This window comes from Aphelocoma coerulescens, assembly GCF_041296385.1.
Source record: "Aphelocoma coerulescens isolate FSJ_1873_10779 chromosome Z unlocalized genomic scaffold, UR_Acoe_1.0 ChrZ, whole genome shotgun sequence".
In the NCBI taxonomy this organism is placed as follows: Eukaryota; Metazoa; Chordata; class Aves; order Passeriformes; family Corvidae; genus Aphelocoma; species Aphelocoma coerulescens.
The window spans coordinates 29013785-29026433 of NW_027184085.1; the positions used below are offsets into that span (position 1 = coordinate 29013785).

The 12649-nt window shown below is 35.6% G+C and overlaps 1 protein-coding gene across 1 annotated transcript in view; it reads right to left on the minus strand.

Annotated features, from left to right (window-relative positions):
- Positions 1 to 525: 525 nt before the first annotated feature.
- Positions 526 to 12649, minus strand: part of PTPRD (protein tyrosine phosphatase receptor type D) — a 568740-nt gene continuing 556616 nt past the window's right edge. The window contains exons 31-33 of the mRNA XM_069001512.1: positions 12058 to 12212; positions 7899 to 8034; positions 526 to 5582 (exon numbers count right to left, since the gene is read on the minus strand). Of these exons, the coding sequence (XP_068857613.1) occupies positions 5514 to 5582; positions 7899 to 8034; positions 12058 to 12212 (360 nt within the window). The 3' untranslated portion in view covers positions 526 to 5513. The remainder of the gene's footprint in view (positions 5583 to 7898; positions 8035 to 12057; positions 12213 to 12649) is intronic.

The following is a 12649-nucleotide window of genomic DNA, read 5'->3' on the forward strand; positions in this document are numbered from 1 at the left end:
TCTTCTGAGCACTGGTTAATGAACAATTTCTTTTTATACATTCCTTATCAGTGCTTTTTCAGTACTTTGTTTATCACATTAACAATAGCTCACTTCTCTCCTAAGCTTGGACAGACTGGGAGAAGCAGGCAATGGGTAAATTTATGGATGGCAATGCCTTATTACCCTAGAATCAGGACTGACTCATTTTGAGAGATACTAGCATGAATGAACACCAAAGATTTGGGGAATCTGGGAATTTGGTCCAACAGATTGTATAATATAGAAAAGATGTAAATGTTACATTGTTTGAAAGTCTGTAGCTATTGCTTTGCTTTGAGATGGGTTAATTTCACATCTCAACAGAATTTTTGAACAGTAATGATCTTGAAGTACATGACATCGTTTTTCTGTGTTAATCGTGAATTAGAAATATTTTTGTTAAAACCCCATTAACTTAGAAGTTATTAAGCCATACACAGCCAAGTATTTTTGTCAATACTCATTTTCACACTTTATTATGGTCCATGCTAGACGCACAGAACAGGAAAATCCAAAGAAGTCAATGCTGACATTAAAGGGTACCATCTAAAGCCACTCAGATAGTTAAAGAAACCCTTACATAACACAGCTCTAAACCACCTTGCACAGACTACGCAAAAAAGGTTCAAGTCAAAGGCAGCCTGCAATGCAGTAATTGTAAAATCCACAGAAGTCAGTGGAAAAACATTAATAGGCCTCTGTAAGAATACCAAGGCTTCACATTTACACTATTATAACCATCTTAAAGTGGAAATTAGGCCAAGAACAATACACGTTCTTAGAAATCACCCTAATGTTAATGTCTTGCACATCCTTCCAGCACAGAGAATTCTTTATTAACACGTACTTAATACTAATTGCTAATAGACTGTATTCCCTTACAAAGTAATCTTGGAGACAGAACCTGCCTTCTTTCAGAACAAGCAGACAGAGCAAGACTTGTTTTCTTTAAGTAGATTGCCATGCCATGCCCCTTGTAGCTTGCCTCAATATACCTGGTGTGTTTATTAATCTAAAACTTTTCCAGTGTGTTTAAAAACTTTACCACAATATTTGGATAGTAGCCTCACAGACTCACATTTGCACTCACTGCCTATGCAGTGCATAACAGAAAGCAGTCAAAAGTCATGACTGCTTGCCACAATTTCAGTAACTGAATTTTGACAAGTGACTTTGGATTTACCCCAAAACCTGCCAAATCTGCAGGAATTAAAAATGCGCAATTAATCTCAATGTGTGGATATTTTGCCCTCTTTGAGTTGCACCTATGAATGGACAGAAATCTACTTTCTCAGTGTAGTGATACAGTTCTGAAGCACAAAGGGGAAATCCAGAGGCATGTAAAGTGTGGTAATTTCAACTAAGCTCATGAAGCTATGAGAATTTATGCCAAAGGGCTTGCCTATTCTGGCTCAAAACTTGCTGCTGAAGATGATATATATTTGTTAACCTAAGAATGCATCTTCCACTGTCCAGCAGCTAGTTAAGAAGATTAATGACTGCTTTGTAGTTCCAATTAAACTCCTTTATCACCAAGAGGGACCAAACAAGTTTTGATTTCAAAAGCACTGCTTAAGAAAGAAGACCAGGGCTGCATAACACTGACATTTTATTAGAATTCATCTGTAACAAATGGAACTTGTGTCAGCAAAGAACTGATTTTCATACAGACTTTCTTTTGCCACCAATGTAACGAAGTAAGAAAATAAAAAGCACGCCTTTCATTCTGTAAAACATTTACGCGTACTACTAATTAGAGGTAATTGTATCTTTTTTAACAAGCCATTTTACAAGGTAATTTTTTTAAGTTTTTCAGTCTATGCATCCAAAACAAGAGCAAAGAACACAAGTTTTTATTATCTTTGTAAAGACACTCCAAGCTTGAATGGCAAAGCCACATAACGGATGGTTATAATGAGACCTGCAGCCTTCTGATATCTGTGGAGTATCAGGGCACCAAGGGAAAAAAAAAAAAGAAAAAAAGAAAAAAATAGAAAAATAAACATAAAGAAAAATGGGGAAGAATAAAAGGAAAAAAAAAACCCCAGTGCTTTTTTTTTCCTTTTTACATGTTCTGTGTCTTTTAAATACATACAAGTGGATTTTGTAAGCAATTTCTTACAGATGGGTTCAAGTTATAACATTATTGGGTGTAGAATCAATAGGGCAGTGCATAGTACAAAGGTTTATATAGAAAGTGCAAATCTCCTTAGAGGGTCACTCCTTCCCCCAGCCATCTTCTCCGCTATCTAACCACTCAAATAATTTTTTAAAAAAGAGCTAAATTAAACTTCTGTATAAATCATTTTTATATATTTTGTGGTTTTTTTTCCCCATTGCAACTAATTACAAAATTAGACATAACTACACATACAAACGTAAATAATAGCACCGTACTGGTTATGCTGATGAAACCAATTTTAAGCTTGGAAATGTATGATGTATGTAGACAAAGATGCTCACAATTTAAATTGACTGCAGAATGCATATATAAGAATACAGAAAGTGGAATGCACATCAATGATGCTAAGAGCTATCTTAAGAAACAAAAAAACCTAAAAGGAGTATTTAGTTGTACAACAGTTTTTCTCACAAATTGGCTCTGCTTTTTTGTATTTCTTCTACTCCCTCATTTTCTTTGGAGCTTGCAAGACAGTCTGCTAGGGAAAATGCACTTTGTATGGATCCAGTGTGCAAGAACCTTCCTTAGTCTATGTTTTCAAAATGACACTCCATTGTTTTGTATTTCTGATTTCCTATATTTGAGTTGAAGAACATGACCACACTACATAACCTGGCACTTCCATCATTATTTCAAAGTATAACTCAAGAAAGAAGAAGAGAAAGAAACATAGTGCACATTCTTCTCTGGTTCAGATGTAAGTTATAGAATCTCATTCTGAGGTAGCCTTCTATAATACTTCTATTCCATATATATATATTTATATTTCTGTTTTGATTTTTTTGGTTTGGTTTTTTTTTTTGTTTTCATTACAAAAGTGCTCAAATACAATTGCTGGAGTTTGGTCTTTCATTCTCATTTCTCACAGGAGTGGGAAAATTGGAGGAAGAACAAAAAATGTTGAGGCCATATTGAGAAGCCATAGCAATGCTCCTATTTGAAACCCCAAAGAAAGCATCCTTTGATGCTGATGTACTGACAGTGGCAGAACACATGGTGACCAAGGTCAATGTAAATGGCGTTCTACAAAGAGTCTCAAAAAGTAGTTTGTGCTGTTTACAGAATTTTCCTTTTTCCTGGAAGAAAATCTGTCAATCTCCAGTATGTCATGTGGGCTCAGTCTTGCTAGCCTTACATGAACTTTCCCACTGAAAGCAATGGTTTGACTTTAGCAATCTGTTGACACGAGTGAATGAGCAGGACTTGGTCCAAAATAAATTTGAGGGGAAAAAAAAAAAAAAAAAGCATCATAAGCACTGCTGATGTCAACTACTGCTACTGTGCTGCTACATCTCTGCAATGACAGATAACACTATAAACAGTGACACAGTGGGTTTGTAAAGCCAACCAGAAATAGATTTCCAATTTGTGGGCTAGTCTGTTATTAGAAATATGGAAAGATAAAGGGCCTTGACTACCTATGTGTTTTGGGTTATCATTTATTACCATCCATACTTGATTAGAAACTGGAAATGCATATTTTTCAAAATTGTCTGGTACATGTAGTAAAATGTTTGAAAAGAACAACAGAGATATAAACAAACTAAACTAAATACAAATGAAGGCTAACTTAAAGAAATACTATTCAAAATAGGCATCAAATATAAGGCACTCTAAATGTAAAATTAAAATAAACCCCAGCATCCCCAAACAATGCTGTATGCCACAAAACATTTGATTTCACAGAGCAATGTGTGTTTGGCTTTGCCCTGTTACATACGATAAATGTAAATTATATAGCGCACACTATAGACAGTATACTATTGAATACAATTTTAAAACATCTTAATACCTAGTATATTACAACATTCTCCCCTCCTAAAGGGATATGCACTGACCTTTCCCCCATGCACACCTCCTACATTTAATAATATGATTTCTTATTGCACTATAGTGTTACAAATATTGAACTTCACTTGAAGCCTAAATCACATACTCTGTGTGCGTGTGTGCATGTGTGTGCTCTGTATGTGTGCATGTGTGTGTGTTCAAGTGGAAATGTGGATAGAAATATTATTTGGGATAGAGATGGCGTTCAAATATCAATGATGTGCATTCCTCACTTCCCTTTGAAACAGAAGTTTATGGACCTTAAAAATGCAGAGCTGATCAAATAGTAGTTTGATATAATCGTAGTATGCGGAAAAGCTTTCCCAATGCTTTGATAAATCCAGGTATGTAAGAATGGATATGTTTATGTGCATGTGTGTCATCTATCCATCTGTATTCTCTGCAACTACACAGAGATTCAGAAAAGGGTAGACAGTAATACATACATATATATATATAAAAAGAGAGAAGAGTGTGAGTGTGCATGTGCATATGTGTGCGCGTGTGTGTATGTGCTAGCAGCATCTTTATACTTTGCGCCTCCCTGTTGATTCCAAAAGAAACCAAAAAGCCCCATTTTGATTTAACTGATTACAATGAATATTTTCTTAAAGAAAAGAAAACCCAAATAAAACTACAAAATTAATACTAACAAGACTGTGGTACTGTAGGACTGCACAAAAATGTGCAAATTTTCAAAGTATCTAACATTTCTACAGCACAATATTACAGATAACAGTTCTACAGCTTAAAAAAAAATCCACATTTTTTAAACAAAAATATTAACAGTTATGCAACCTTTTCTTTAATTCACTTCATTGAATGATAAACTCTTGTTAAAAAAAGGAAAAAGTTTACACAGTTAAAAATGAAGCACAGGTCAGCAGTATCTTTACAATACTAAAAAACTAAATCAAAGACTTTCTTTTTAAACATTCCCACATTTTCCCTAAAGTGTTATGATGAGCAGTATGATGGGAAAGGGTGATGTTGAAGAGTCCGCTTTGTTTGAGAAGCCAGAACCCAACCTTGCAACAAACATCTTGCACTGAACTGCAGTTCTCAAAACTCCTCTTTGCAAAAGCATGTAATCCTGAATAAGATGATCACTCTTTCTGATTAATTTCCTCTTCCCTTTAACTTCAACCAATGTCGAACCCTTGAGGTATCTGTAAATGAGATCCTTCAGACGCCTCAGTGGTTAGGATTCTTTTATTATGGTTAGGTTATTAAACTGTGAATTCTTGGTCCACATGGAATACTTCTTGTTGGGTGGGGTTCTTTTTTTGTTGTTTTTTTTTTGTTTTATATATCCCCAATATTTTTGTTCATTTGTTTTTTTTTATTATTTTTTATTTTATATATCCCCAATAATTGCTCCTTAGCTAAGAGTTAAGAAGTACTTCTAAAGCACATCGTATGGCTCAGAAGCGGCTCTCTGGATCTTAAAGGGCCTGCAATAAAAATCCACAATGGGTTTTTATGTTGCATAGTGATCAAAGCTGCCCAGATACTCCAGTGCGGCTCGATAGCAGAACTGGTATTGATCCTAGAGAAAGAAAAACAAAAGCATAAAAAATTCAGCTTGTTGGTTGGTTTCTAGTTTCTTTCAAATAATAGTGAGTATTCTGTAGCTACAAACAAATATACTGCAAAGGCATCTGCAGTTCAGCAATATTCACTTGCTGACACCAACAGAAAACCACTCTGAGCTACCATAGATGAAGACAGACACTCATTTAATGCAACAACATTTTCCACAGAATGCAGCTTGTTTTTGTGCAGAGACCATATACCCACCTACTGACGGTCTGTTGTGCTGGATTAAAACAATATCAGCATGAAGCTTTTTTCTGATAGGAACATGCTTGGGTGCTTTTCCCCCATGTATTTGAAAATAAGTAGCAAAATGTATAATTAATGCCACAGCTAATATACTGAGTGAAAAAGTCCATCATAGCCTTAATATGGAATGCTGTAGGTGTTGACGAAAATGTGAAGATACCTTACACTGTGGCAAGAAAAGGGCTTAAGTGAGAAATATGGAACTAAAGCACCTTATTCACATGAAACAGACTTCATTTCAACCTACACTTGAAAGCAGAGAGAAGTTTAGTGTGGTGAGAAATTTGCTTATACCTCTGATGAATCCAACATTTGTCAGTATGTGTTACTCTCATCCCGATAAAGCAGTCCTTTTGCACATTTATGTTATGTTGCACACTGACACTAAAACGGCACATCTGTGTACTTATTTCCTACTGCAATTCAGGATTTAAATGGTAAAAAGTAAAAAAGAAAACAAAAAACATTAAAAAAATTGCTCAGGGATGTCTGTTTATTTATCTGATAGTGCTGTGGTAACTGCAAAGGTTGCACTTGCTAAGACTGCAATTAAAACTCTTTTGGAGGCCAGGAAACTAATCAGGTAGTTGCTTCACTGAAGTGGTGTGATCACGAATAGTTTTTTTCTGTTAGTCAGAATAGTTAGAACAGTGGCAGAATACATTACACGTATGCCTGAACTTTAAGTGTATGTGTGGTCCACATGAAATTGCCTTGTTTAATAAGGATTAGATTTCTTGGCAGTTTATACCAGTGAATGAGAGATTTGTTTTCCACAGAATACTGGAAGAAATGCATAGACAACACTTCTGCTTTCAGCAGTGGGGATGAAGGGTAGCATACAGAAATAAGTCAAAGCAGGGGGAGGGAGCATATATTGCAGAATTGAACTCTGCATTTGTCAGGTAGGCTCAAAGCAGCATAGTTTTTCTGTATACTGTAGTTATTTCTTGGAGCCCAAATGACAGAAAGCAGTCATTTTTCATTTTGCTTATCCAGAAGAATGATGGTAATGGAAAAGAAATGGAATTAACTCTTCAGTTTGGTCACAGTGATTTACTTGGCTAACTGACAAGATTAAAAATAAGTATCTGTATTTTTCATATAAGTTTTTATGAAGTTATCTTCTTAAAAGTAAAACTACCCAGCTTCTACTGAACAAGTTTAATTTTCTTGTGGAAAATGGCAAACTCTGGGGAGCCATTTTAAATTTCACAGACTGTAATTTAAAGGCCAGTGTCAATCAAATTATACTAAATAAATGTGTGACCTAAAAAGTTTCCCTTCTCTTCCCCTTTTTCTTGGTTCTCCTAACCTGTTGGTTCTGGCATAGTTCAGGTCGTCTGCTCAGAAATTAAAGTAAAAATTAAGCACAACATTAACTAATAATATTTAAGCATTCTTTACAACATGACAGAGTTCCAACCACACAGGCCCAGGTAACTGGTTTATACTATTTATCCCTCCCTTTATTTCTCTATGCCGCACTTGCTAGCATAGAAGTTATTTACACTATAGTTATCCTGAATGCTGAATTTACCATTATGATTTTCAGGCCAAAAAGCCACTTGCTTGGTGACACAAAGTCAAGAAAAACATGAAAATAATACAGTGGCAGTCTGCAGACATGATCAAGACCTTGCTCCCAGGGGAAAAAAAAAAAAAAGGAATGGATCCACCTGCATAAACAATTTGCCTGCTTCTTCGTTACCACACATTTCTGCCAGGAAACAAGGATCAAATAAAAATGGGTGATGCTTTACAAACAGATTTTCTCAACTAACCATATTTTAGGAAAAACGATTTTTTTCTTCCTCATCCTACAGTAACTACTGCAGTAACAGGAAACAGTCCTTGCAGTACCTTTATGGCAGATTTTACACTATAGTCACAGGGCCAATATGTGACTTCAGATACGAAAGTAAGCACATTTTATACAGTCTCTATCCATGCATTTTTTTTGCTTGTGTAAGTACTGCTTCTTTTCCATCCCATGGCATATGGATACTGTTTTGCTCACCTCTGTCTGTACCATGGCTGGCCGCTGTGTCCTTAACATTTTGACAGTCTGGAAGATGTCTACAACACCTTCATATCTCATTCTTTCTAACACAATGCTCAGGGTTATGAACACTCCAGTCCTTCCAACACCCGCGCTGTTGAAGAGAATGAAGAGAAAATAAAATGTTAATTGACAGTTAATGCTGAAAGAATTGGCTGACAAGTTGCTTGTGGTTACAACACACCATATGTGTACAAATTTCTATATGGGGAAAGGCTGACTAAGCAAAATTCCCCAGAAAAATACCACACTGCTTTCAAAAGAATAACTGCGCTCAAGCAAACTTTACATGCTACTGAATACATCCTGACTCTCTAGTCTTCTTTGCAAAGTGACTTGGTTTGTTCATCCAGATATACAAAAATCAGTGCATGGTGAAGGCAAATGTTAATATTTGTTGCCAATAACATACATTGGAACTGACAAGAAAAAATGAAGCCAAAATGCATTTTACTGCTTGCTTTACTTTAGTTCGTCATGTATACGCCCTGTTTTGTACATCTTCACTGTGCTATTTTACCTTCTATTTTGAGTTAGGAGTATGGATGTTCATTTAATATTGAACTTGTTCATATATGCTTCAATTCAAATAACAGACACAAAAAATCTCAACTCAGGTCTTATTCAAGTCTGGCAGTCTGGATCTTTGCTTTCAATGCTGATAAACATTTACCATGGTTGTCTAAATTAGTCTTAAGTATCTTCTTTGAGTATATATGGCTTGTTTGCTCTCTGTTCTGTCCTGGGTTTCTGCCATTAGCTTTAACCCTGCACAAGTGGTAGAAATTCTTGCAATCCATAGAACCAATAGCTGTCAGCTTTCAAAATTAAACAAACACTTATTCACAAGGATTATCCATGGCTAAAGACACAGGTAACTACACAGAAGAAAAGATTTTCTAAATCTGAACTTCTATGGATGGAAACTAAGCACCCTGTCATCTCACTGTTGATGCTAATAATTTCATAAGATTTTCCCGAGCCAGATAACCTTGGGAAGGTATTTATGAGATCTATTCACCAGACAAGCAAATGGAACAGCATGAACAACAGGGAAAACCTGAAGAACTCTGAATGTTCATATGAACTATGACAGAGAGCCAGCAAATTTATGAAACTAGTGTGGAAATTGAATGCTCAAACTGTATGATGGTATTTTAGTGTTTGGTCTAGGTCAGTGCACTTCTAGGGCTATTAGACATATGCAATTGGATTTATCAATTTTGCAGAGGGTGGGTGCCCTCAGATTGCTGAAGACAAAGGAGAACTGACACGCCCCTTGACAGAATATCATGCTGTCAATGATGATTTACCTATATGGAATAACAACAGTCCTGGACATCTAAAGCAACTGTAGAGTAAGGTACCTGATGAGGTAAATTAGACAGCTAGTAATTAAGAAATATCCTGAAAAATCCTGGAACCTGCTCATTGGAATGTGCTTGGACTTTACAGAGCTGATGACAGTGTGATCTAAACCAAGTAGCCCAGAAAATGATCAGCAGAATGAAGGCAGATTACCATTTTACATTCTCCTTGTTCCTGCTCCTGCTCTGCTATTTAAAGATTAGAACAAACAAACAAACAAACAAAAACCAAAAACAAAAAAAACAACCAACCAACCAAAAAAAAGCCAAGTATGATTTTCCAAATGTGTAAGAGGATTTCTGGCCTCATACATTAGACAAATCTTTGTTTAAAAAAATAACTCGGAAATCTCTGAAGAAGAGGAAGAAATTTATTTGTTGTCTTGTGTACTTAAGAAATCTGTATCTGGAGACACTACTTAATGAGGAAGAGAGACTAATATGGAAATATTTCGATGCTTGCAAATCCTAACTAGTCATCAAATGCAATGTCTTGAGAAAAGCCTGTAGGAAATGGATCCTGTTCCCCTTAGAGTGGCAAGAAAACTTTTAACACTGTAATAATTCCTACACAAAAATGCTAGGGATTTCTAGAGTGAAGTTAAAGCACTCCTTCATGATGCTTTATGATTCACTTTGATTTATTATTTAAACTAGAAACTAAAGTCAGGATGCTTTAATGAACCATGAGGAAGTACTGATTTGTTGCAAGAGAGAGGAGTTTATCACTACAAATACATCTTGAATGCATTCTGGGAAAAGTCTTCTGCACTCTTGAGCTAAAAGCTGGAATAAAAAGACTATAAATATCTAATATTGGTTGAAGGGAAAATTTTGCTTCAAGGTGAACAGTCTTTTGCTCTCTTAAATAGTTTTAAGTATCTGCCTCATGAGGTTAGAAATCTTTTAATTCAACACACTGACCTATTTGTAAAAATGCTAGGGAAAGAGAAAATTTAAAATTGTGGGTCATGGGGTTTTAGTGTGTAACAGAGAAAGCAAGCTTGTCAAAATTGTGTAGAGTGTGAAGGAAACCCAAAGGAAGTAACACTAGAGGAGTTTTAATTCACTGTACAACTCATCATGGTACAAACTGGAGGCATTATTTCAGTAACTCCTCAGAGACTAGGAAAGTGTAGGTATCCAGGATCTTGTGCTTCCTGAAAGAAACAAACAAACTTACTAATTTGCTAGGGATGCTTCCTATTCATGTAAGTTGACTAATGCTGACAATGATGATTAGCATTACCAGTCCCTAAATTGTTATTACAATAATAATAAAGACATTTTAAAACCAAGCCATGATTAGTTACACTGAAATTAACTTTGTTTCTAGCAAAGTCAATGGTAGAAATCCATAATTTTACCACGAAAGATCATATCCATTTGGGAGGGATATACAATGTACTGTAAGCAGTATTCACTGTAGTCACAAGTGGACATGTCTGCATGGTACAAAGAACTTAGAGGAATAATATCACTTTGCTTTCTTATCTGCATAAAGGCATAAATATTGCTTATTACTCCTGTCCTCTCAAAACTCATTAATGTTGAAGAATAAGGCTTATTCTTATCAGGGTTGTCCTTAATTTTCCCTTGTGAAATGAATCCCAACCACTGCTCTGCAATGCTACTCTCCTCAGCAAGCCATAAAAATTTTTAGGCACACACAAAAAAATAGGATTCAAGTATTCCAATACATTTATTTTGTCAGTCTTTCAGATTAGGGGACCATAAAGAACTCAAATTCTGTTTACTCCTGACTTTGGAAAGATGAGAATTTCTCTCTCTTTACTAGGCTCTAGTAAACTCATTCATTCGTCTTCATGCTAGTATTGAGGCACTACTTGACTTACAGTGAGGACTTGCATCTTGTGCAAGTATTTTGCATCTCTGTTACAATAAATAATAATATTTAATCTACAAAAAAAAATTCATATTACAAAAATGAGTCTCTAAAATCCTAATGGAATTTATAGAAAACAATTTATTAAATAAGAGAAAAAAAAGATAAAGATATTATTTTTGACCATCTGCTATAGACTAGAATATTGTAGAGAAAATAAATAAAAAATACAAGAATATTAAAAAGCCCATGCTGGATTATTCCTATCCACTGTGCAAGCTGTTTTCATCTGCGTATCAGTTGCAAACGAATTTAGGGTACCCATCACAAAAATGAGCACTGAGTTCTGAAGTTAGAACTCATCAACTCAAACCTCAATGATTTTTTTGACAGGCAAATTTCTAAACACCACTTTCTATTCCATTCCCTTTCTTGAGATACCAACCTTTTTTTTGGTTTCATCTTGATTGCTACTAATGTGCCACTGAGGTGCAACTAGCTTGTTGGCAACTAATAACTCCCACCAAAGTAACAGCCTCACTTTTAATTTCTAGTGGAAAAACTATCAGATGTAGCAGCCTGTTATAAGGGTCTTCCTATTCCTTCTGTGTGCAGCATTGACCAGATTGCTTTTACACTGCATTAGAGACATTTAAAAGTAAAGAAAAAAATCATGTGTTTCCAGATATTTCTGAAGAACTGTTTCTGTATAAATGGAATGTTACAGAACAGTTTCCACTTCATAAAGCAGTTCATTGTGTTCCTTTTTAGATCTTCTATTTGATTACATTTTCTGATAGTTCACCTCTGAAATGTTTAAATATACACCTTTGCCACAATCAGCAATCAGCTTTAGAAAAAACCAAATCTGCATATAATTAGTTTTTAAGCTTTGTTTACTTACCTGCAATGAACAGAAATTGGTCCATCCTGACCAAATTGCTCTTTTGTTTTATGCACTTGGCCTATGAAGTCAATAAATCCTTCTCCAGACTTTGGCACTCCTTGTTCAGGCCAGTCAGTGAACTGGAACTGCCTCACTGTTCGGGACTGACCATCCTTTAACAAAAGACACAAATGATGTATCACAAAAGCATGTTGCTGTGGCTAAAAGTCAGTCAGACAATAATCATAAAGACAATCACAAAGTAAGGATGTTGAGAGAAGCTGAGAATGGCTAAGAACACATATATGAAAATTCTTTCAACTGCAGTACTGGCTGAAGCTTTTGCATTGGCCTGGAAGTGTCGTTTCATTAACAATATTGCATGGATTCTCTTCCACACTGCATAGGAGAGCTGTCTGGCATTCTGACGGTGTGAAAAGGGTGTCTGAGGCCCAGGGTATATGACTTTTCTGGTATGTTATGTTTTGAATCCTGTGGACTACAAAGTCCTTTATATACAGATCAGGTAGAATAAGGTCATCTAATCTGACTTCCCATTTCTGAGATATGCTCATCCACTTCACGGCAGGAATATCCTTACTGATAAGAC